This window comes from Stomoxys calcitrans, chromosome 1 (genome assembly GCF_963082655.1).
Source record: "Stomoxys calcitrans chromosome 1, idStoCalc2.1, whole genome shotgun sequence".
Lineage (NCBI taxonomy): Eukaryota > Metazoa > Arthropoda > Insecta > Diptera > Muscidae > Stomoxys > Stomoxys calcitrans.
The window spans coordinates 148,764,205-148,786,180 of record NC_081552.1 but is presented as its reverse complement, the minus strand read 5'-3'; the positions used below and the strand labels follow the sequence as shown (position 1 = coordinate 148,786,180).

Below are 21,976 nucleotides of genomic sequence, written 5' to 3'. Positions count from 1 at the left end.
TCTGGAGGAACAGCGGATCTTATATTTTCCATTCTTACGAATAGAAGCCAATCAGTATGTTTTGATAACCGGTGTTCTAGTTATTTTCCAGTCTCAAGATGTGTTCCACAGGGGTCTGTATTGGGCCCACTCCTTTTTTCCTTACATAGCAATGACCTTCCTGGACAGTTGCGGAACTGTGGTATTCATATGTATGCCGACGACGTACAGCTGTATATGAGCTCCTTGCCGGAGAGGCTGATCGATGGCGTACTTCGCCTTAATAGTGACTTGGATGGGATAAACACATGAGCAAATGCCAACGGACTACTTTTAAATCCAACAAAGTCAAAGTGCCTTGTAATTGGTAGGAATCGGGTAAAAATGCCGCCCAATCTTAATGTGGCAATTGCTGGAGCCCCAATTGCGATTGTTTCATCTGCAAGAAACCTTGGGTTGAAGTTTGATGATAGACTTTCACGGAAGAATCATGTCAGTATGACAGTGGGTAGGACCTACGCCGTTTTACGAGACTTATATATGGGTCGACAGTATACCCCTTTGTCAATAAGAATGCTTTTGGCTAGGACATTTTTTATGCCAAAACTACAATATTATACTCTTGCGAGGTTTTTTTACGGTTGTGATGTAACTTATTGGAATAAATTGCACGTGGCCTTTAACGATGTCGTTAGATACATTTTTGGTTTGCCTCTTCTACGCATCTGACCACGTATCTGACTTTGCCAGACAAGTATATGGTGTCTCATCTAACTCGTTCCTTAAGATAAGCTCGTCGCAAATGATCCACAAGATAATTTATACCAATGAACCGTCATATCTGGCTTCTGTAGTGCGTTTTGCCAACTCTACAAGAGGTAAACAAGTAATACAAATACGTCATCAATATGGTGTATCTGAACAACAGTTCTTTGTTAATGCTATACGTCTCTGGAATAATCTTCCCAAAAGTATTCAAATTATGAGTAATGAACGACAGTTCAAATCTTGGATTAATAATCATTTTAATTAATTATTGGTTTTGTTTTTTTGTAACTATTTATAAATTTATTTAATCAGTAACTTTGATTAAATTGTAAAATTTTCTTTAAAGTAAGAAACTTTCTCCTTTTTTATTTTTTTACTTAAATATTGTATCAATAACTTTGCTTAAATTGTTAAATATTTTTTACCATTTTATTGTTCTATTTAAATGAAAACTTGTTGAACTCATTGTATTTATCAATTTACCAACCCATGCTTTATATAAAACATTGTCTTCTGTATGGGTTTTATCATAATAAAATACAAATACAAGTCAAGAAAAAATAGAAATAATGTAAATTGTTTTATGGACAATTTAAGTCACTAATGGTTCCAGGGCTCATGGTCACATTAGCGGTAATATTTGGTCATAAAACCAGAGCTAAGCTTTGTACTGCTTACCGATTAGATATTTTTGTGCCGATATCATATGGTGATTTCGATTCTTAAAAAAAATGTACGCTAATGTTTCACTTATACTACAGTCGATTAACCGGGAATCGATTATTCGGGAACCTCCATTATCCGGGATAGAAAAGATATTTTTGTCTTTTTTCGATTAACTCGATTATCCGTGATTATCTCTATTATCCGGGAGTATAAATACGTTTTAAAACTGCAAATTTGCTCATTTTCCCACCCACATTACATTAAGGAACAGGGGACAGGGCATATTCTCACATTTCAATGGGTGATGCTCGATTCGAGTTTAAGCTCAATTATAGGGGAATGCCTTTTCATAGCCGAGTTCGAACTGCATAACATAAAATCTTCATTGATATTTTGTCTTAAGATTTTTTTTAATTTTGTCTATAAGAAAGAATTTGTTATAAAATGTTGTCTTTGGAAAATTGACTTTTAGAAAAAAATTTGAAGCGCCTAGCTTTACTAGTTCGAAAGTTAGCGTGCTTTCGACAGACGGACGGACGATAAAGAATATATAAGACATATTTTGAGGTGTTACAAACGGAAAGACGAAATAAGTATACCTCCATCCTATGGTGGAGGATATTAAAACATTGGAAACAAATTTAGATAAGTTATATTTGGTTTACACTCAGAAAGATTTGCTAGTGTACACAGTCGTCGACCTCATGCTATGCTATTTTTCAGTTTTTTGTGCTTTCAGAATTTTCAAGAAAATTGCACGCATCGCTCTTATTTTTCGAGATATTGAGATGTAAGTTTGTTCCATATTCACTTGTGAGTTTAATTCCATATTCAAAATTTCTACACATGGAACAAAATAACATATGTTTAGAACAAATTTAGTTGATAGTGCTATTATGTTCCACGTGCTCAATTTCTACGCAATTTATTTAAAAATATTACTTTAAGCAACAATAAAACGATTTCATTAATATGGAAAATGCCAAAGGACGCCCGTGTTTCTAAAATTTTAGATCAAGTTTAATTCTGAATGTTAATGAGATCTATCATATGCAGAGATAGCCTGTCGGAAACTCCGAAGAATAAACATACCTCAAAAACTTCATAATCCGAGCCAAAAAAAAAAAATAGTTTTTGACAGAATTGAAAAATAATTAAGACAATTATTATCAACTTTTGTGAATTTATGAATATGGCAACACTGGTGCATGGGTTAGAACGTACTCCTATAACAGAGAACGTCTGAGTTCCAATCCTGGCGAGAACATCAACAAAATTTTTTTAACTATTATTACCCATCACTAATACATACTGGCGGCATTTGTGAAGACCTTGGCGAGGTCAAACTACTTCGGAATTTGGAGTAGTAGTATTTAAAATTTTGACAAATTTTATACGAGCGCTATAGCAACAACAGCAAATCTAAAACAATGATATGATGTCGAAAGTAAACGAGTAGCGGAGCATTTTTGAGGTTTATGACGTTTACTACTTTTTATACGTTTGATACAAGTATATGACCTTTTTGACGTTTACAACATTTTGACAGTCGACCTAAACCTAAAAAACCGACATACAGACCATCTCTGATGAAACCAATAAAAGAGAAAATACCATGGTTTTAATTCTGCAGAGAAACTCCATAGAATGAAAGTTATTGGATCTATCGAATGTGAGACAGCATTTCATTATGTATTGACATGTGCCATAAAATAAACAGTACGGAAATCAAATGTTTTTGTTAACTCCTCCGAAAACATTACAAGTCACTCAGAAATTACAAGTCAATCAGAACCACTCTAATATACAAAGAGTCGATTGCATATTTGATTCGCATCATCTTATTGAGTTATTACGGACCAACCAAAGAGAAGGCATTCTATTACTGAAATGAAATCAAATTATTGGGTTGCCCAAAAAGTAATTGCGGATTTTTTTAAAGAAAGTAAATGCATTTTTTATAAAACTTAGAATGAACTTTAATCAAATATACTTTTTTTACACTTTTTTTCTAAAGCAAGCTAAAAGTAACAGCTGATAACTGACAGAAGAAAGAATGCAACTACAGAGTCACAAGCTGTGAAAATATTTGTCAACGCCGACTATATGAAAAATCCGCAATTACTTTTTGGGCAACCCAATAATTTTAAAATGTCACTAAATGACTCCTTCCACATATAAAATTTGCAGCCCCACTGAATCGCCTTAATTTTAAGTTATATTTATACCCACCATCATAGGAATGGCGGTATACTAATCAAGTCTTTCCGTTTGTAACACCACGAAATATTGATGTGCTATCCCATAAAGTACATCGTGGCTTAATATAAAAACGGCCTGACTCTATTTTTTTACTTTACAACAGAAGGAAAAAACTTGACTTGTATCCACCTGAAATTTCGAGGGAGTTTGCATCTGACATTTGTTATAATGATGGCTTAATATATTAGCGTTTTTTGTTTATTCTGGAAGGCAAATGTCAAATGCACCGTCCCTCAAAATTTCAAGTGAATACAATTGCAAATAATGGATTTATTTCAAAAACAAGGCCTAAGTTATTTTTTTTCTTCTCCTGTAAAGTACAAAAAATTGAGCTAGGCCCTTTTTGTATTTAGCAATCGATATATTTTTGATCGCCTTGGTATACTTAGTCGATCTAGCCATGTCCTCCTGTCCGTCTGTCATTATAGCGGCCCAACGAAAAATGGTATTCGCTAGAAATTTCGTACATATACTTCTTATTGATGTAGGCCATTGAGGATTACAAATGAGCCAAAACGGTTCAGACTTTGATATAGTTCCCATATAAACCGATTTAAGATCTTGAGCCCCTGGAAGCCGCAATTGTTATCCGATTTGAAAATAATCGGATAACAAGTATGGTAAATAAGGTATGGTGGTAAGTATGGTCTAAATCGGTCCATAACCTGATATATCTGTAATGTAATGTTCTGCTGCGTCTTTCAACAACCTTGTTAAGATTCAAATTGGACTATAACTTGATATAGATCCCACATAAGCCGAAGTCCCGATTTGAGATCCTGAAAGTCGCAAAAGTTGTACAATTTGACTGACATTTTGCACGTTGTGTTCTGTTATGACTTTCAACTTCGTTCCAAGAAGTTCCACTTTTGAGTTGTATTGACAGAAATTTTTTTACGTAAAGTACACGTGTGCTCTTCAATTAAGTTTGGGTCAATCTTTAGTACAATCCATGGTGGTGGGTTCTCAACATACGGCCCGGCCGAACATTTTTACTTGTTATACCTAACGCCGAAAGGCGTTTCAAGACAAGTATAACGATGTCTGTGTATCTGTCCGTTTGCCAGTTGTAATAATAACATTAAACATAAACACAAAAATTAACATATTGTGCTGAAATTTTGCCGAAATTCATATTTTTTCTATACGCAAGTTAAATTCTTGGACGAACCAAATCAGATCGTATTTGGATATAGTTGCTATATAGACCTATATCCTGATTTGGGGTCTTGAGCTCAGGGCATATATGACCGGATTTCGAAATTTGGAGCAATGATTTGTATTAGGCCCTTCGACATTCTTATTGAGTGTGGTCCAGATCGAACCATATTTGGCTATAGCGGTTATATACTCCGATATCCTGATTTAGGCTCTTGAACCCAAAAAAGGCGTATTTATGAAATTAGGAACTGTGAGTTGTGTTAGATCCCTTAACAGTTATTGTGAATTTGGCTCAGATAGGATCATATTTGAAAATATCTGCCATATAGGCCGACATGCCAATTTAAGTTCTTGGATTCATGAAAGCAGCAATTTCGCCGCAATTCAGAACTGTGAGTTGTGTTAGACCCTTCGGTAGTCATGCAAAATATGGTCCAGATCGGACCATGCTTGGCTAAAGCAGCCATATTAAAAGTTAATACATTCTCCGATTTCGCCGAAATTGGGAACAGTCAGTTATAATAGGTGCATGGACATCATTACAGCACACGTATCAGGGCACATTTAGATATTTCTGCCCTGTAAACATATCTCCCGGTCTAATGTATTTGGATTTGGACATATATCGAAGTATGCAAAGTTCGGATCCACAGAATTTATTGTTTTTTTACTTGGAAAAACTTATATGCTTCATAACGACAAAAACAAGTAGAAGTTCGGCCGGGCCGAATCTTATATACCCTCCACCATGGATCACATTTGTCGAGTTCTTTTCCCGGCATCTCTTCTTAGGCAAAACAAGTAAAAGCGTGCTAAGTTCGGCCGGGCCGAATCTTATAACCCTCCACCATGGATCACATTTGTCGAGTTCTTTTTCCGGCATCTCTTCTTAGGCAAAGAAGGATAAAAGAAAAGATTTGCTATGATATTCGAGCGATATCAAAATATGGTCCAGTTCAGACCACAATTAAATTTTATGTTAGAGACCTGTGTAAGATGTCAGCCAATTTGAATAAGAATTGCGCCCTTTGGGGGCTCAAGAAGTAAAATAGCGAGATTGATTGATTTACCGATTAAGACCATAATAAACACGTATGTTGATGGTCAAGAGAGGTTCCGTCGTACAAAATTCCAGGCAAATCGAGGGCACAAAGTGCATACCTTCACATCAGGTCGGAAAAGACGGTCCTCCACGCAGTGATGCGAGAAGTGGAGTCTTCTACTGAAGGAGTATGCGATGGCGTCCTTCCTAAATATTGGGTTCTAGTATAGTTAGGTCATTTTGCGATGCGGAGTGTGTGGAGTCTCTGAATAGACTCAAGTATACAACAGTGCCGTATTTCTTACTTTTTCATTTCCTTTTCACTACAGGGCAGACTGGCCACCGAGTGAATTCACCTTTTTCATGGTGGTCTACCTACCCATTCAACCTTAACCTAAAGTATTAAAAAAACATTTAATAAAATTTTGTTTTTATTGACGTAACGTAAAATATTGTTTTTATTGAATTCTACATTCTGGTTACGTTTGACAGACGTTCGGTGATCATTTGTATCTGTATTCATACGTCAAATCAAAACATCTGACACGTTTTCTTACATTCACGGCACATTTACGAGAGCATAACCATAACCAATGAAATCTTAAAATTGGTTTGACAGTTCTGTAAACGACATCTGACATCAATAAACCTATTTGAAATCAACTTGAAGTTTTGTAAACGCCGGTGTTAAGGTCTCATATGTGAGTCCTTTTCGGGATCAAAGTTTCATTCGGCCCGACCAAATTTCATGACTTTTTATTTGTTTTAATTTTTTTTGGACAAAACGTCGGCCTAAAGCTCTCTTGTTCCAAACGCCATTTTTTATAAGTGAGAAAAACCTTGACCATTTTTTGGAAAATTGTATTACTTGGAATAAAATGTGTACCAATAAAGCATTACATTAACATAATTATTGTACTCCATATCCAATTTAGAAAATCGGTATTTATGTTAAAAAAATGAAATATTTTCAATTCATTTTCTTTTTATACCCACCACCATAGGATGGGGGTATACTAATTTCGTCAATCTGTTTGTAACTACAGGAAATATTCGTCTGAGACCCCATAAAGTATATATATTCTTAATCATCGTCGATCTAGCCATGTCCGTCCGTTCGTCTGTCTGTCGAAAGCACGCTAACTTTCGAAGGAGTAAAGCTAGCCTCTTGAAATGTTGCACAAATACTTGCTATTAGTGTAGGTCGGGATTGTAAATGGGCAATATCGGTCCATGTTTTGACATAGCTGCCATATGAACCGATCTTGGGTCTTGACTTCTAGAGGGCGCAATTCTTATCCGATTGGAATGAAATTTTGCACGATGTATTTTGCTATGACATCCACAACTGTGCCAAGTATGGTTCAAATCGGTGCATAACCTGATATAGCTGTCATATAAACCGTTCTTGGGTCTTGACTTCTAGAGGGCGCAATTCTTATCCGGTTGGAATGAAATTTTGCACGATGTATTTTGCTATGACATTCAAAACTGTGCCAAGTATGGTTCAATCGGTACATAACCTATATAGCTGTCATATAAACCGATCTTGGGTCTTGACTTCTAGAGTCCTCTAGCTTTGACCCAAGCGTGTAACATGATCTTCCTGATGGGAATACTAGGGTTCCATCAGTCCAAGACTGTGCCGCTGCCAACAAAGCCTCGTACTCGACCTCAAGTGTCGTCGCAGGTATCCGATCGAAAACCTCTTCCCTTCCTTCCAGGTTTCCTATCGTCGCCTCGATTATACCGCAATGGTATGACCTGCTCCCATCTTTAGTCCACTCTCCCATCGTCTTAAGTCTCATACTTGATCTGTATGTCAATGGGTCGGATATCTAGAATAGTCTCCAGTGCCCTAGTGGGCATCGCTCATCGCTCCGCCTATGCCAAAACCACATGTTTTCTGAACCTGTTGTATGGTCCTTATGTTGCACTTTTTCTCCATAGCAGTCCGCCAAACTACTGAGGCGTATGTAAGTATGTGTCCAATCACGCTCCTGTAGAGCCAGTAGACTGTCCTCGGATTAAGACCCCATTTCGAGCCCACATAGTGCCCAACATCTGTGAGCCTTCTCAGTACGCTCCTGAATGTGACATTTCCAATTAAGTTTCCTATCCAAAATCACTCCGATAAGACCTTGTCAGATATCAAAATCGATTTATTTAGAAAACGTGGCGCGTCAAATTGACCCACCTTCGTCTGCCTTGTGAGCAAGCATATTTCTGTTTTCTCTGGGTTAACATTGAGACCTCTGGGTCTAGCTCAGTCATATGCCATATGCAAGACTATTTCGACACTTCTGCATAGCTTGTTGGGATCCTTATCCCTAAGAAGATTTATAACATCGTCAGACGGGTTCAAACCCCTCCTCAGTCAGCATCCGTAATAGGTCATTTATGGTGGTCACCCAAAGGAGTGGCGATAAAATGCCCACCTGTGGCGCCATGGGACCCTCAATTTATCCATTTGTTCGAAGATTACACTATACAAGACACTGATGCTACCCGTGTTGTTATATGGTTCTGAGGCATAGGTACTTGTGAAAGCAGATGAGGCAGTGCTTGGAGTATTTGAGAGAAAGATTCTTCGTAAAATATATGGACCAGTTTGCGTTAATGGAGAATATAGGCGACGTATTACCCACGAGCTGTATGACGACGATAGCATAGTTACACGCATCAAAATACAACGGCTACGTTGGCTAGGTCATGTTGTCAGAATGGATGAAGAAGCTCCAACAAAGAAGTCTTTTGAAGGCAAATACGGTAGTACACGCAAACCGGGAAGACCAAAAGCCTGATGGATTGATAAAGTGGTGGGTGACACTTCGAAGCTTGGTGTCAGAGATTTTAGAATGAGCGCAGAAGATCGAGGTGGTTGAAAGGCTATTCTACGTTCGGTTAGTGGAACAAATGTTCTGTCATAGCCAATTGAAGTAAGTAAGTAAGAACCTGGTCTAAGGATTGGATCAATGTGTCGGTCCGCACGTTGTTAAAATCCCTATCGATGTCAATGCAAACAGCCAATGTGTACTTCTTGGCATCGAAGGATTTTCTTTTTTTATGCACACCATCGTGCAGGGCAGTATCCATCGACCTTCCCTTGATATAAGCATGGTGTTTGAGCAGTTGGCTGGATGTTCTACTCTTTAACATCGTATCCACAATACGTTCCATGGTTTTGAGTAGAAAAGACGTAAGGCTTGGAGGTCTGTAGGCCTTTGGTGTCGCATAACTTGCCTTGCCGGTCTTAGGTATAAATGCCAGTCTTTCGGAGTATATGTAAGTCCTAGGCAAATGCAAAATTTGAATTTTTCACTAAGGAACAGGGGCAAACTTCTCGCATATCAATTAGTGCAGTCCGATTTAAGTTTAAGCCCATTTAATAGTCGAGTCCGAACGGCGTGCCGTAGCTTGATACCACTTTGGGGGAAGTTTTTACATGGCATAGTACCTCAGCAATGTTGCCAGCTTTAGGAGGGGAAAACCACCGCTGAAATTTTCTTTCTGATGGTCCCGCCAGGATTCAAACCCAGGCGTTCGGTGTCATAGGCGGACATGCTAACCACTGCATTGCGATGGCCTTCAGTTCCTAGGCACGCCAAGTGAGGCGCCAGATAGTCTACCACCTTCTGTAGTAACGCCGGAAATATTCCATCAGGTCCGGGTGACTTAAATTGTTTAAAGGTCCTCAAGTATTCCTTCGCCATAAATTCTGCAATGGTAAGCCTTCGATCAACAACATTATTCCAAGTTTCCGGTGTCTCCGTGAGTTCCGTCGTATCCAATCGAAAATGGGTTTTCATCAAAAGGCCCATCATATCCCCCGTTGTCTTTGCTCTCACGGCCATGGCGTCTATTAACGTTTCAGCTTGGACATTCCAATATACTTCCGCTTTTATACGACGTGCTCTGTTATAAAGTCTGCGGACCTCTTTCCCAATGTTGCGAATCTCCTCGGTCATCCAGGGTTTTTCTTGGGCTAATTTCCTTTCTCATTGAGGACAACTATCTTCGAAAGACTCCACTAGTGCAGTCGTAGTCCTGTTGACATTGTCGTCAATGTCTTCTATTCTTGGACAATCTAAATTATCTTACTCAAGTCTTCTTGTGAGTAGTCTTCCGAATTTTGGCCAGCTGGGTTTCAACTTATTCCGGAAGCTTATCGGATTCGGTGCTTGCAGTACGATTCCAAACCATATGTAGCGTGGGTCTGAGAAGGAGTGCTCCTTGGAGACCCTCCAATCCTGAACCTCATCGATCAGATTTTCCGAACCTATTGCCACATCTTAAACCTCCTCCCTAATTCTATAAACAGAGGTAGGGGTGTTACGAATATTAAGTGTTATAAGGTCGTTGGTGAGAAAGCAAAACCCTGTATGTTTTGCTTTCCTACCAACCGTTGCAGCTCCGACGTAGGTGGCAGTGTCGGAGTGTCCAGGCATATAAAGTGATGCCAGGTATGCTCCACCGTCTCTCCCTGTCTCATCACTGTTGCATCCGACGTTGACAACTCTGAGGAAAATGCATAATTTACATTTTTATGACAAATAACGCAGGTTCTCGGCCGAGTACAAGTGTTAGCATATAATAATTGGTAGTTGATGTTGTTCAATACAGAAACTTTGTTGTGGGTCGTCCATGGCTCCTGAATTAGGGCAATCCGTCCCTGCACTGCCTGATGTTCCAATATTAGTATCTTTGCCTATACAAGTCTTCCAAATCATGAGTAAATGGCCTATCACATTTACTACTTTGCTTTAATGACATTTTTGATATAAATATCAAACAAAATAAATTTCCTCCACGAGTTGCAAAAGAAGACTCAGAATGGCCGGCCGGGATTAGCTGGTCAGCTGCACTTTGTACCGGTACACCCTATATTACCAATAGGGATTCTTTGTTTTGTAAATAAATGCACCTTTGATTACAAAAATCAAAACAAATGAGTCACTTATACCACTCATTCAAATTTGGCTCGATGCTATACAAAAATTTGCGTCACTTTATACACTGAGAGAAATTAGCGGGCCAAATATCTTTGCAGTAATAATTGAAATAGTTGAGAGTGCAGTAACATCGCTCATATTTGTATTATTTTGAGATAGTATTGAATATGTAACACAGTAGAGACCAGGCAGCAGTACATCATTAAGTGGGTTGAGAGATAAAAAAGCCAAATAAGTCTTCCCCTTTCAAAAGGAAAATGTTTGGCTTCTGCCAGTATATCGAACAAAAGTTTTTCATTCGGTTGCCAAACCTTTAAGTCGACACATATCTAATAAAAACGGAAGACAGCTGCAGGCACAAGAATTATTCTTCGACAGACAGAACACAAAAAATAGCAAAGCATACAAATGTCACTTGTGCCAACAACTTTTCATGATCTTGCGCGTGAACTCGACCGTCCGATTCGTTATTATCCGCCTTATGATTTTCATTTGTATCCCTACCTTTGGGATGATCCGCGTTTGTGGTGGCCCTCAAACTCATTGCTAAGGCCAATGGACGAGTTGGTAACACGGCGTGTCCGCAATCAATCCATTCAATCGCATCTCTTGGATTGGGCCTATCCCATGCGCTGGGACAACTATTACAACGGCGAAAGGGTGCACATCGACGACAAGGGTTTCCAGGTGGAAATAGACGTACGCAACTTTAGACCCCATGAGATTGAGGTTAAGACCACCGACGACTATGTAATTGTGCAAGGCAAACATGCCCGACGCAACGACGGCAATAGTATGGTGGAACGACATTTCTTTCGAAAGTATCTGCTGCCTCGCGGCTTCAATGCTAACGAAGTTATCTCGGACTTGTCCACAGATGGCATACTCACAATCAAGGCACCACCCCCACCTCCCACAAAGTACTACAAGCCCGGCGAACGTCTAGTCAGGGTCCATGAAACTGGTAAACTTGCTCTGCCTTGGAAATAGGCAATGCCAAGGCGAATCACTCACCATACTAATCAAAGATTGCAGGCTAATTGAAAAAGTGCAAGTGAATAGTGACACTGAAGGCCAACGGCGAATGAGTGAAACAAAAATAAATAAAAAGCAAACGAAACAGAAAATACGAAAATAGAAATTGTGTCTACTTATTTGTTGTTTGGTAGTTTAATTTTTAGCGGAAATACAGAAAATTATTCAAGGCCATCAATCTATCATATAGTATGTATTTTATTCAAAATTTCTTTAATGACAAAGTGCCAAAATTGCCAGTACCAACATTGGCAACACTGAATTTTCCAAAAGATTTGGGAAATATCTTTTTGGTGTTCCTCAATGACTTTTTATTGCACTTCGCTCAAGGAATTTTGTTCTCTAAAATTGCAAAAGTGATCAAATAGACTATCAATAAAATGTTGATATATCAATACTCTGCTTTTTTATTCAATTTTTCTGTTTTTTTAATTCGCTGACCCTTCCCCTTACCTTAATTTTCAAAAACGCCAGATCTCGGAGATAGGTGGTGCGATTTAAGCGAAATTTTGTGTGCTCTCATATAGTACCCTAAAAATAAAAATTTTGTTTCCAAATTTCGGATGGGGTACCTAGGGGGCTGCCACACCCTAAAACCTACCAAACATATATTTAAACCAATCACGACAATATGGGACTCAAATGAAAGGTATTTAGGATAACAAAAAGTATCTGAAATCCAATTGTCGCACCAAGTGCTAGGGGGACCACCCCAAGCCCCAAAACACCCCTAAATCGGACATATTTACCGACCATGGCAATATGGGACTAAAATGAAAGGTATGCGAGTAGAATACGAGTCTGATATCCAAATGTGGGACCACGTTTCTGGGGGTCCACCCTTTTCCCAAAACACCTCCCCAACAGGACTTATTTACTGACCATGGGAATATGGGGCTTAAATAAAAGGTATTTGAATGTAGAATACGAATCTGATATCCAAATATGGGACCAAGTGTTTGGGGGGCTGCCTCTCACCAAAAACATCCCCAAAGGGGACAAATTTACGACCTTTGCAATATGGGGCTCAAATGAAAGGTTTTTGGGAGTAAGGCACGAATTTGATATAAATTTTCGGAAAAAGTTTCTATGGGGCCACCCCACACCTACAACACCACCCAAATAGTAAGTATTTTCTGGCTATTGCAATATGAGGCTCAAATAAGAGGGGTTTTAAAGTGGAACACGAATCCGATATATATTTTCAAGGCCAACACACTGAGTGGCCGCTCATCCCCCAAGTCGGTCATGTTTGCCGACTATGGAAATATGGAGCTCAAATTAAAGGTATGTGGGAGTAGACCATGTATCTGATATCAACATTAGGGGCCAACTGTCTAGTCTGTCTAATGGAACTAAATATTCATAAGGAATTAAAATGAGATTAGAAAACGAATTTGATATCCAATTTTGAGGGCAATGGCAATATGGGGTTCAAATAAATGATATATAGATATATGAGAATACAGCACATTGCCGATATATTTTCCGGGCTTAGTGTTTGGGGTCCACCCCTTAGATCGGGCATATTTACCGACCATGTCAATGTGGGGTAGAGCAAGAATTGATACCCATTTTCGGGACCAATATTCTGGGCTTCTACCCCTTTCCCAAAATATCCCCCAAACAGCAATTTTTTAGTGACCATCGCAATATGGGGCACAAATAAAGGTATTTGGGAGTAGAATACGAATTTGATATTCAAATGTAGGACCATGTATTTAGGGTATCACCCCTTTCCCAAACACCCCAAAAAAATTTTTCGACCATGCCATATGTGGCTCAAATGAAAGGTATTTCAGATTAGAAAACGAATTTGATAACCGATTTTGGGGCCATGTGTTTGGAGGACGCCTCATCCTGTAAACTCCTCTTAAGCCAATGGCAATATGGGGTTTAAATAAATGGTATTTGAGAGATGAGCACGATGCTGATATTTTTTCAGGGCCAAGTATCTGGGGGACCACCTCTCCCCCGAAAACACCACAAAATCAGACATCATGAGAATATCGGGCTGAAATTAAGTATTTTAAGAATGGAGTACAACTTACATCCAAACTTAAATTCATAGACCGATAAAGATCATATGGGATTCAGATAAAGGCACTTATATTGTTAAACTGTTAGTCAAGATAGCATGGTATTTCACTAAAAGATCTTTAATTGTCGAAAATATATATTCCAAGGAAACTTTTGTTCCATAAAAAGTAAAAGAAGGCGCAGCGGAGCGGGCTCAAAATAGTATAAATTTCAGGGAAATTTTTTCTTAGCGAAATTTTGATCGAAATATTGTTTTAAGGAAAATGTTATTTATGTGATATCTTAAACGAAAGTTCTATTCATCTCAATCAAAAGTGTCATCAAAATAAAAAAATATAGTTTTATCAAAATTTTGACTTAAGAAAATGTGTATAAAAATTTTGGTTTTAAAAATTTCATTAAAATTTCGTGGTTAAAATAATTACTAAATTTTTGTCTGTAGGAAAAATGTCATTAAAATTTTGTCCCTCATTGTAATTTTGTCTTTAGAAAAAATCTCTTTGAAATTTTGGCTTAAGAAAAGGTTTCATCGGAAGTTTGTTCTTATCGGAACTCAAAAGGTGCTTAGACAGCAGCAGCTAGTGAAGTATCTAAGGAGGAGTCGTCCAGTGTCCTGAGGAAGAGTGGATCCAATGCTTTCTCAACTGCCCCTGTATGCACAAGAAAACTCAACATGACAAGATAGAACGGGATCCCAAGTCGATTCTTCGACTCTTTTGTAAAGTCGACTTTGACTTTATCAAAAAGTCAACATTTCGACTTTTTGTTCAATAAGTAAACTTTTCGACTTTTTGTCAAAAATTTGCAAAATGTTCTAAATAATATATCCTATATTCTTTCAAGTGTGCGTAAAATTTTACCATCAAGATATAATCATTTCTTTGTATTTTCATAAAGTGGTGGTGTCAAGAAAAGTTCTAAATACGAAATTGGCGCATTTTCATTTCATTCAAACCACCCCGCTATCTTAAAGCCAATATGGCAATTTTTTTTACTTAATGTCAAAAGTTTGCACACACCATTTAAAGGGTGATTTTTTTGAGGTTAGGATTTTCATGCATTAGTATTTGACAGATCACGTGGGATTTCAGACATGGTGTCAAAGAGAAAGATGCTCAGTATGCTTTGACATTTCATCATGAATAGACTTACTAACGAGCAACGCTTGCAAATCATTGAATTTTATTACCAAAATCAGTGTTCGGTTCGAAATGTGTTCAAATTTTGACAAATTTTGTTCAACGATGAGGCTCATTTCTGGTTGAATGGCTACGTAAATAAGCAAAATTGCCGCATTTGGAGTGAAGAGCAACCAGAAGCCGTTCAAGAACTGCCCATGCATCCCGAAAAATGCACTGTTTGGTGTGGTTTGTACGCTGGTGGAATCATTGGACCGTATTTTTTCAAAGATGCTGTTGGACGCAACGTTACGGTGAATGAACACATTTCGAACCGAACACTGATTTTGGTAATAAAATTCAATGATTTGCAAGCGTTGCTCGTTAGTAAGTCTATTCATGATGAAATGTCAAAGCATACTGAGCATCTTTCTCTTTGACACCATGTCTGAAATCCCACGTGATCTGTCAAATACTAATGCATGAAAATCCTAACCTCAAAAAAATCACCCTTTATAATTTAATTTAAAGCTTGAAATGGTCTATATATCCTAGTCAACTTTCCACTTGTGTTGTTCTGAATGTTAAAAATTTTAACTTAAAACCCAAGCAGGCATCACATTTTATTGCGCATATGAGTAACGAACTTCTACTCAGTATTCTATCCGATTTTATATATCCGGGATTTTCAAAGACCATTGTTGAAAATTGTTGAATTATCCAAATTTGTTTGTTGTCGTCACCATTAAACATGAAAACAGGCCGCCTTATTTGCGCAATATAGCTTATTCTAAAGACCCTTTCTCACGATGTATAAAACATTCCCCAAATCGGAGTCTAACTATTATAAATTCCATTTAGACTTCGCAAAATGAAAACTACTATAAAATATTGTCCGATTCGTCCATGGGTTGGAATATACTTTTGTCATTCCGAGAAAATATCGCTTGCCAAATGTTAGACAAATTGGAATAAAAATGTGGGCTTCAGAGCAAAAATACCGCAAGCTAGGGATACGTTGGCATGGGACCTACACCTAAAATTGGACCGAATATGGTCCATATTCGATGTATTCGCATTTTATAGGCTTAAGGTGTTCAATCTAGAGATCCATCTATATGGTCAAAAGTATGGACTGAAATTAGTATATTATAACAATTTTTTACCAAATTTCAGCAAAATCGGACAATAAATACCATTTTAAGGAGCTAAAGATTTTAAATCTCTAGTCCTGTCTATACGGGAGCAATGAAAAGATGTGGTCCTATTCCGCGTATCTTCGAACATAAACGCTTAATGGATAAGAAATAGATTTGTGCCAAAATTTAGCTTCCATACACTACAAAACTATTAAGCTGAATCATACACTTATAGGAACGCACTCCCTAACCTTTTGCTTGCATATACACAAACTTTGACACGAATTGTTGTTACCCATCTAAATACCTCTGTCGAAGGTATCAAATCGATCTAACCATCTAATGATATTACAAAATTTTGCCTTCCGTTTGAGTATAATTACATTTCAACTTCAAAAATTTATTTATGGCACAAAGAGTAAACCAAAGAACATAGCCGGATAAAAAGGATTTGACTTGATAACATAAAGTGAAAAATCGATTTCGACTTAATAATCGATTCTGACTTTTTACTCTGTTTCGCCTTGGAAAAGGCAAATCGTCTATTCGACTTCAAAATCGATTATTCGTCTTGCTAATCAGGAAAGTCGACTTCGAATTTTGTACACAAAAAGTCGACTAACAGATTAGTCGAAAGTCAACATTGGGATCTCTATTGCGAGGATGAACCCCTGGCGGTCTCAGAAGACAAGGCTAACGCAACAGTAGTGGAAATTCTGAATCTTGGCTGTGATCCGGTTTCTGCAGATAAATCTCTACTATTGCAAGGCCGCTTAGTCTTTACCAAATGTTCTTCTGATGACAGGAACCTGAATTCTTGCAGTAGCAGCCAGACGTGAAATTAATAAGTCTAATTGCTGGCTGGCTTCCCTATATATGGCACACGATTCAGAGGTACCACCTTCAAGCTTTAAGTTGCTGGTTGAAGCCCCTTCGGCAGGGAGAAAGAGCCTCATTGTTAGAAGTGATGCTAATGCACATCCCCATATATGGGATAGTTCGGATATCAACGAAAATTACAATCTGGCGATTTGTAATAAAACGAATTAGCCGACAGGAACATGCAGGATGACCACAGCATCTATGATCATCGTTATATTAGATTCGGCCTTGGAAAGAAATCAAAAGAGAAGTTGTCTTTCGGCTAAACAGAAGAAGAGCGGATTGCATTCAATTTCAGCACACAATTTGCACGACTATCCCTTCTAGACCAGAAAAGGAAGTGGAAACTGCAGAGGACATCGACAAAATGGTTGAGCGGATCACAAAAGCCCTGAATGACTCGCTTGTGTCAGCATGCGACCGCCATGATGGACCCCGGATCTGGTTCGTCTAAGGAAGGGCTGTAAAAACCTCTTCAATAGAGCGAAAACCACAAGTGCACCACCTGGTTGAGACGTCTACAAGGCTGAGCTTAGAAAATACAAGGGTGAGCTTAGAAAATACAAGGGTGAGCTGAGAAAGATGCCTGGGTGGAATTCTGCACCTCCGTGGAGGAAATACTTGAGGCCTCTAGTCTAAGAAAGATCCTATCTTCAAAATCTATTACGGTGGGATATATTCAGAAGCCAAAGAATGTATGGAAAATGTTTAGTGAGGAAACACCAGAACTACACGTTGATACATATTTCCCGCAAAACTCTCTAACGGACAATCCTTTGGGCGATAAAAAGTTTCGACTCCTTTAAGTCGTCAGGCTCTGATAATGTATCACCGGTTGAATTACAAGCTGTGTCCGAAAGACTGGGTCCTTATATACTCTGCTCTATATCAGCATATCGCATATACCTGTGGAACGGAGGGACTCAAAGGTCATTTTCATTCCTAAAGCAGGAAACTTTACCACACGAAGGCGAAAGATTTTCGTCCTATTAGTCTGTCATCCCTTATGCTGAAGAATCTAGAGAGTTTGATAGAAACATATCTTAGGACTACGATTCCTGAAGATCGCCTGTCTCGATAACAGCATGCATATAAAGGGTTTTTTAGCTATTATCGTTTTGGCAATACTGGTTTTAAAAACTCACGCACGTTTCGTGTTTTGTTTTGCTGTCAAACATCTTCAGTTTGGTCCATAATTTAGCCATGAATCGTCTTACAAACGAACAACGCTTGCAAATTATTGAAATTTATTGTTAAAATGCGTAGTCTGTTAAGAAAGTTCATCGCGTGCTTCTTCCATTTTACGGCGAAGCTCATTTTTGGCTCATTGGTTACGTAAATAAGAAGAATTGTCGATTTTGTAGTGAAAATCAGCCAGAAGCTACCAATGCACAGAGCTACCAATGCGAGAGCTACCAATGCATCCAGAAAAAGTCACAGTTTGGTGCGGTTTGGACTGGTGGAATCGCTGGACCGTACTTCTTCAAAGATGATGCGAATCGTAACGTAACTGTGAATGGTGAGCGCTACAGTGAGGTGATATCCAACTTTTTTTTGGCCAAAATGCAAAAGCTTGACTTGCATGACATGCGGTTTCAACAAAGCGGTGCCTCATGCCACACAGCACGAGTAACAATGGACTTATTGAGAGGCTAGTTCGGTGAACATTTTATTTCACGTTTGGGACCGGTCAATTGGCCGCCTAGATAGTGCGGTTTAACGCGTTTCGACTATTTTTTAGGGCTATGTTAAAGCTCATGTCTATACAGACAATCCCGCTTCAATTGATGAATTGGAAGACAACATTGATGCATTTATTCGTGAGATACCGGCCGAAATGTTGGAAAGACTATGGTAAAATTGGACTAAACGGATGAACCATTTGAGGTGCGGTCACGGTCAACATTTGCATGAAATAATCTACAAACATTGAATTATATGGACCGTACTATAAATATAGCTCTTAAAAAATTACCCTTTAATAGGATCAAGTCCACTGAAGCAGCCCTCACGACCTAGTCGTATGCATAGAGGTTCTCTCGCTGTCAAGGAATATTCAATGGTAGCTGTTCATGACATTAAAGGTACTTTCAATAATGTAAAACCGACGTCAATCATGAAGGAGCTGAAGTTTCTAGGCATCAACACCGTAAGAAAAATTATAAATAACTTACTTACTAAAAATTGCATTACGACAGGCTTTGGAGCTGTAAATCTGAAAAGATGGGTAAGTAGAGGAATATGACCAAATGGTCGCGAAAGCTGATGACGTGCCTATTGGGTTTAGAGGAAAGTTTCCCTCACTCTTAGTGATATTCTTCAGGAAGCTCTAAGTGGTCTGGTCACAAGTCTGTGTAAGATGGAAGTAGTTCATTTCGAGCACTTGGTATATACTGCAGTTGTCAGACTTTAATGCTATATGGTGTTGTGGTGTGGTGGACGGCGCTTTAAAAGTCCACCTACTGTTCAATACTCAGCTGGATCCAAAAGATGGCTTGTTTGTGCATCATAGCCGCACTGAGGACTACTCTATCTGATGCACTGAATTTAATGCTACACCTAGTGAGGGAAGACAAATTGCTACGACCACTTTCTCTCTCTCTCTTTCTCTTTGCTTATGTGGCTCCTATGGACTATGTGTTATCCTTGATACAATACTAGAAGTTCCAGGCAGTAGAGCAGTGAATGGTTCCAAATTAGAAGACCAGGTGGTCTTTAGGGTGCACTCTGAAAAACTGAGACTGATTATATCGAGAAGGTTATCCGATCAGTGTATCACCGGAGATCCTTGCAATTAAAGAAGTGGTGGAATGGCTAATATATAATGTCATAGCAACGATTTGCATAAATATCTTCTCAGACAGCCAGGCAGCTATCAAATCCCTGGAGAACATATATCTGAATTCAAAATACGTCCTCGACTGCCGCAGATCTCTCAACGAGATGGCTGAACCGTTCAAAATTCACCTGTTATGGGTGTCGGGCCACAAGATATCCCAGAAAATTGTAAAGCGGACGAGCTTGCGAGACTAGCAACTACCTTTCACATTCTAGGGGAACTGGAATCTGTGGGTATGCCTCTAGCGACATGTAAGCTAAGTCTTCAGGATCAGGCCCGAAGGTCAACAAAAAATGGATGGCCACAAAGAGGGGCTGCGACTATTCCAAAATATGTGGCCTAATTTAGACTTGAAGAGGTCTACCGCTTTGCTGTCACTGACAAGAACAAACGTCTCAGTAACTGTGTCCGTCATGACAGGTCACTGTCTAATCGGAAAACATGCTGACAGACTGAATGTTGCAAGTAACGACTTGTGCAGAAATTGTTGGAACATCATGGCAGAACTATAGAACATCTGCTGTGTGTGTTTCGCACTGGCAGTCAGAAGAAGTTCCACTTTGGGGTCTCATTTCTTTGAGAACGAAATTTCAAATTGATAAAATTTTAAGAATAAACGAAAAGAAATATCGTAATAATCGTTGAATCTTAATAAATTGAATTTTGCAGATAAAAGTGTCCTTAAAAAAACTAAATTCTTTCCGATTTTCAATACACATTTAGGGTAAAGATGATTGCTAAATCGAATTTTTTAGTAAATTTGCAAAAAATGTTTTGCCTGTGTTTAAGGGACCTAAAGACAAAATTTCTATGAAATTTTATCTAAAGACAAAAATTCTATGAAATTTTATCTAAAGACAAAAATTCTATGAAATTTTATCTAAAGACAAAATTTCTATGAAATTTTATCTAAAGACAAAATTTCTATGAAATTTTATCTAAAGACAAAATTTCTATGAAATTTTATCTAAAGACAAAATTTCTATGAAATTTTATCTAAAGACAAAATTTCTATGAAGTAAAAAAACATAAGCCCGAGTGGGGAATCTGGTCTTGACATTTTGAGTACTCGAGGGTTTTTTACGATTTTTGAATACAAACTTGCCTATTTTTAAGCGCACATTGCACTCGTTTAAGTTGAGATATCTGGTTCAAACTTTACTTAAATCGCATCTAAAATATATTTTCTTTAGAAAAAAGAAGAAAAAGTTTAGGTATTTAAGCAACTTTTTTTCAATAAAGATCAATCAGTGCAAATACTTTTTTTGACAAAAAATGAAAAAGTAAAATATCGGATGTTGACGCATGTTTACGAATTTTAGGAGCCTGCCAAGAACCATTTCGTATTTCAAAGAGTCATCCCTAACCGTTTTTAAACGGCATAATTTTGACTAGTTTTTTCGGTTCTATCCCATTGTGCAGTGGCAGATAAACTACTTTAATAAAAGAATTTAAAAATATGTTTCTTTTTTGTAAGATTTTTTTTTTTTAATTTTAATTTTTTTCTTTTTATTTTGACAAACGAACCTCACATGTTGAACTTTATTTTTATTATTCAACTAACCTCTGAATGAATATTTATATGAACTTGTGAGAAATTAAAATTTTTTCGCCAACTTTTTGCACTAAAATTAAAAAAGTGTTTAACATACAGTTCCATACAGTTACAAAAGTATATACATTAAGGCGGCTTGATTTGTATGGATGAAAACAAATTAAAAATCTATATAAAATTATAAGAAAATTCTCCGAAGAAACCATGTATCTAAAATAAAATCCTAATCCGCTCCTTTCGACTTGAACATTTTTGGAATAAGTTATCATTTCCAGCGCACAGTGTTGGCAAATCAAAAAATCTTGGAAATAAATCTGGAGCTTTTGAGCGAATAGAGATATGCATATCAAATTTTGAATTGTTTGCTAAACAGTAATTTATGGGCCGATCGACTTGATTTTTTCTATAAAAGATAAATCCAAAATCAGTAAGGAAGGCAAAAAGTCGGGCGGTGCCGACCGTATAATACTCTACACCTACCCTTTAAGTGCAATGTGGGAGCTATATCCAATTCTAAACCAATTTTGAAGGACCTCGG

The 21,976-nt window shown here is 37.9% G+C and overlaps 1 protein-coding gene and 1 pseudogene across 1 annotated transcript; one reads left to right on the top strand and one right to left on the bottom strand.

Moving 5' to 3' along the window:
* Positions 1-21,976, bottom strand: part of LOC106094697 (heat shock protein 27-like) — a 248,805-nt pseudogene that overhangs the window by 121,072 nt on the left and 105,757 nt on the right.
* Positions 11,075-12,260, top strand: LOC106089581 (heat shock protein 27). The gene has a single exon (XM_013255464.2). The coding sequence runs from the start codon at positions 11,239-11,241 to the stop codon at positions 11,818-11,820; it is 582 nt and encodes a 193-aa protein (XP_013110918.1). The 5' UTR covers positions 11,075-11,238; the 3' UTR covers positions 11,821-12,260.

Bases quoted from the DNA above. Each gene is read 5' to 3' on its own strand.
- LOC106089581 (XM_013255464.2), top strand. From the start codon at position 11,239: ATGTCACTTGTGCCAACAACTTTTCATGATCTTGCGCGTGAACTCGAC.